Genomic DNA, 4,461 nt, shown 5'->3' with positions numbered 1-4,461 from the left:
TTCCTCCAATTAAATAATTTAATGGGCACACATATATTTATATGTATCACGAGCTCCCCCTAGTGGTCTCTCTGGATAATATTAACTAACTAATAAGCAGAGACAGAGATAATATTACAAGTAGACTCTATTTGCTAACTAGTTGTGCCTAACAGCATCAAAGACTGAGGGTCCTAAGTGAATGACACTGAATTATATATAAACCAGTCTATTATTATAATAGTTCCTGTGACCTACATTCAGATTTAGAGAAGAAGAAAGAGAGAGGAACTAACTATATAAATCCAAGTGTTAATACCTAAGCTAAATAACTACTACTCTATAATTTATTTGACACCTTATATTACTAGTAAAGACTGCGGTGAAATGACAAGATTGAGTGTTAGCTTATTATAACACTATCTACAAGCAGATAATAGAAGATTGTGAGATCAAGACTTTCTACAGATACTCTATTCCCCATATGGATTATAAATAGTAGTAGAAAGTATACAAAAGTATACCCACTGAGCTTAGAAATATACATCCGGAGGAATATAATTTATGACTTAAAAGAATAAACACCTACGCCATGAGGATGACTAATGGATTGTAACCGAGTAATCCAAATCTTGTGTTAACACTAAAAACAATAACTCTCGGTAATGATAAGGGCCCCAACGAGCTCATTATAGACTTCTGAGGACCCGGGTCACTAATATATATTTAATATGATAGACTGTAATTGATGTGATAGATCTTATATGTTTATTGTATTTAATGAATGTTGATAATTTATTTTCTCCAAAAATGTTTCAATATAATACTGAAGTATAATATATTTGATGCTGAGTAAAGATATAATAATAAATGTTATATACTTACCATAAAACCTGTTCCGGATAGTTGATCAGAGAAGACTTGATGACTGAAAACAAGAACAATTAATCTAAGGTAAATAGTGTATCATCAACTAATAGAAGATTACATGTATTACTTAGGCTTACCCAAGCAAGCCTAAAACCCAAAACAAATTTAAGCGATATAGAGCTTGGGTTGAGGCACGTCTATTGTAACTCTTCATTAGAAGCATTCATAACCAGGGTTACATAAATGGAGGCACTGCTGAGATCCCAGTGAGTAGTCGTAAGAATAATTAATTTAACCCGATCAAATGGAAGGGCTAACTGGAGATGACATTTATCTTTGGTGTCAGAGGAAGGGGGTAAACCCCAGAAAGTGTATTGGAGTAGGAGGAGAGTTATCAGATATCGTGGATGAAGCTGTATTACGTAAAGTGGGTACACTATACGGAATAATTAAACCCAATATAGTAGATCAGTGGGATGACGAGGCAGGAAAGAAGATTGCTGTACTAATCGAAACAGAAAAAGAATTAGACGTTAACCTAATACCGTTAATGATAATGGCTGATGAAGAAACCGGACGAAGATGGTCTATTATTGGTCCTAATATCCGAGAAGACGACTCCACAAGTGTTCCCGTTTCTGCAATAATCTCGCCTGAGAGTGTGAATAGAGGAGAGGCTAGTGGAAATGGACACAATGCTACAAATATGAATGGGGGACAATTCGAGACCATGGTGGAACGGGTGGTATCACAACTTGAGAGGTGGCATTACGAAGGGAGTTATAGGAGGTTGAGGATATTCTCTGGTATAGTGCCCGTACCTACAGGGGAAGAGCCTTATGAATCCTGGAAAGAAGCAGCCGTCCAACAAGCTGAAGAATGGCAGTGTCCCGATAAGATAAAGCGACAACGAGTGGTGGAAAGTCTACGAGGACCTGCTATGGGGATAATACAAGCTGCCCGGAGAAGTAACCCAAACGCCACCCTGGAGACTTATCTGGAAGCTTTGGACTACGCATATGGCACTATGGAAGATGTAGGGGATCTTCTATCAAGATTACATCACACTTTTCAAGAATCTGGAGAGAAATTGAGTGCCTATGTCATAAGAATTGATAAATTGCTGTATAAGATTGTAGAAAAAAAAGGTATCACCAGAGAAGAAGTAGATAAAAGTCGTATGAGACAAGTATTACGAGGTGCTTTAACGACTGATCCTGTAGCACAGAAATTGAGGTGTTCCGGAAAAAGAGAACCACCTCCTGGATTCAACGAGATACTAAAAGAAATCAAACAAGAAGAAGTATTGATTGAGATGAGAGAGAAGACAGTAAAGAAGGTTAAGGTAATACAAACAGTGAATGAGACTTCCCCATTAGAGGAAAAAATATTAAAATTAATGGAGGAACAGAACAAGAGGATAGAACAATTTATTGCTACACAAAACAGCAACAACCCTTCCCAGAATACTACATCTAGTGATTCAACACAGAGTGGAGGTAGACGGGGCAGTGTCAATAACAGGGGTTGTTTTAAGTGCGGGAGGATTGGCCATCGAGCTTTTGAATGTAATTTGAATCGGAACCCGAACCGGATGTATAGTAATCCCTCCCATAACACTGACAGTGAAGGTCAAGATCGGGGAAACGGACAAGGGAGACCTGTGAACCCCCCATAGGTCTCCTAGAGGTTGGTCGCTGCGCGATGGGGAGCACATGGTGGAATGGAGTACTGCCTGATGGACTGATGGGACCGTCTCCTATAATGACGGCTAAAATAAATGGACATCCTTGTAAGGTACTTGTTGATAGTGGATCCCAAGTATCAATCATTTTCGAGGACTGGTATAGAAAATACTTAACTGATGTACCCCTACAACCGTTATCGGGACTAGTGATATGGGGTTTGAGTGTGGAGAAATATCCTTATTTAGGATACATAATGGCTAGCTTAGAAATCTATCAAGAAGAATGTGAGGAGAAACTGCAAATACCATTAATAGCACTGGTGTGTCCGGAAGTCCCAGAGAGTAGGGGTGAACCCCATATGATTATAGGAACCAACACTAGGATTTATTCCCTTCTTATGGAATGGTTGAAGAAAGAGGAGAAGAGGACTGAGGTGATGTCAACATCCTGTGAAAGTGTTGTTGAAATAATTCAGAAAGAAGACAATAGCCCCTTTGACGTCTGTTTTATAGGCAGTGAGATCACACATGATGAAAAATTACGATTAATTTCAGAATTGGAATCCCGAGAATCTGTTTTCTCTACAGGAGAGTGGGATTTAGGAAGAGCTAAAGGGATAGAACATTGTATCCGACTCACGGATAAAACCCCCTTTAGAGAACGTTCTCGGAGAATAGCTCCAGCGGATTTTGAGGACGTGAGGAAACATCTTAAGGGTCTACTGGAAAACCAAGTAATAATGGAATCCAAGAGTCCGTACGCCTCCCCGATTGTGATAGCACGAAAGAAAAATGGAAATCTCCGAATGTGCATTGATTACCGGACCCTGAACCATCGAACAGTGACCGATCAATACACCGTGCCCAGAATAGATGAGGCTTTAGATTGCCTGCAAGGGAGTGTATTATTCTCTGTATTGGATTTAAGAAATGGGTATTATCAAATACCAATGAGGTCTGAAGACAGAGAGAAAACGGCATTCATATGCCCGTTAGGATTTTTTGAATTCCTACAGATGCCCCAAGGTGTAAAAGGTGCACCAGCTACCTTCCAACGTGCTATGGAAAAGATAATCGGGGATATGAATTACCGAGAAGTGATCGTATACTTAGATGACATCATAGTATTTGGGGCCACTCTTGAAGAACATAATCGTCGACTTTTCAAAGTACTAGATCGATTGATGGAAGGAGGCCTGAAATTATCTATAGACAAGTGTCATTTATGTCAATCAGAAGTTAAATACCTAGGGCATATTGTTAGTAGATATGGAGTGTCAACAGACCCAGAAAAAGTTCAGGCTGTGATGAACTGGCCTCGACCTACAAAACTGAAGGAGTTACTATCTTTCCTAGGTTTCTGTGGATACTATCGACGATTTATACAGAATTATTCAGCTCAAGCTTACATAACACCAAATCAGAAAGCTTCCATGGTAGCCAACACTCTTTGGAGCAAATTCTTTATTCATTATGGACTTCCCCATAGACTACATTCCGATCAAGGGAGAGATTTCGAAAGTAAATTGATCAAAGAACTTTGTATGATGTGTGGGATTCAAAAATCTAGAACTACGCCCTATCACCCTCAAGGTGACCCACAACCGGAACGTTTCAACAGGACACTACTTAATATGTTGGGAACCCTAAGTCCATTGAACAAACATCATTGGAGACGTTACCTTGACCAGTTGATACATGCTTATAATTGCACCCAGAATGAGACCACTGGATATTCTCCATATTACTTGATGTTTGGACGAGAGGCGAAGCTCCCAATAGATGTAAGCTTTGGGGTTTCGTCAGGAGAAAGTTCATATAAATCTCATGTGAAGTATGTCGAAAAATTAAGACAAGAATTGTCTAATGCTTACCAATTAGCAGAACGGGCGGCACGCCAGAGTGGAGAGAAAAACAAGGTCTAT

The 4,461-nt window shown here is 39.4% G+C and overlaps 1 protein-coding gene across 1 annotated transcript; it reads left to right on the top strand.

Annotated features, from left to right (window-relative positions):
* Positions 1 to 1,153: 1,153 nt before the first annotated feature.
* Positions 1,154 to 2,527, top strand: LOC134965216 (paraneoplastic antigen Ma2 homolog). The gene has a single exon (XM_063941722.1). It carries the CDS (start codon positions 1,154 to 1,156, stop codon positions 2,525 to 2,527), a length of 1,374 nt encoding a protein of 457 aa, XP_063797792.1.
* Positions 2,528 to 4,461: the final 1,934 nt, after the last annotated feature.

Source organism: Pseudophryne corroboree, chromosome 10, assembly GCF_028390025.1.
Source record: "Pseudophryne corroboree isolate aPseCor3 chromosome 10, aPseCor3.hap2, whole genome shotgun sequence".
Taxonomy (NCBI): domain Eukaryota; kingdom Metazoa; phylum Chordata; class Amphibia; order Anura; family Myobatrachidae; genus Pseudophryne; species Pseudophryne corroboree.
The sequence above is the reverse complement of the archived record's forward strand: the minus strand, read 5'-3'. Positions and strand labels throughout refer to the sequence as shown.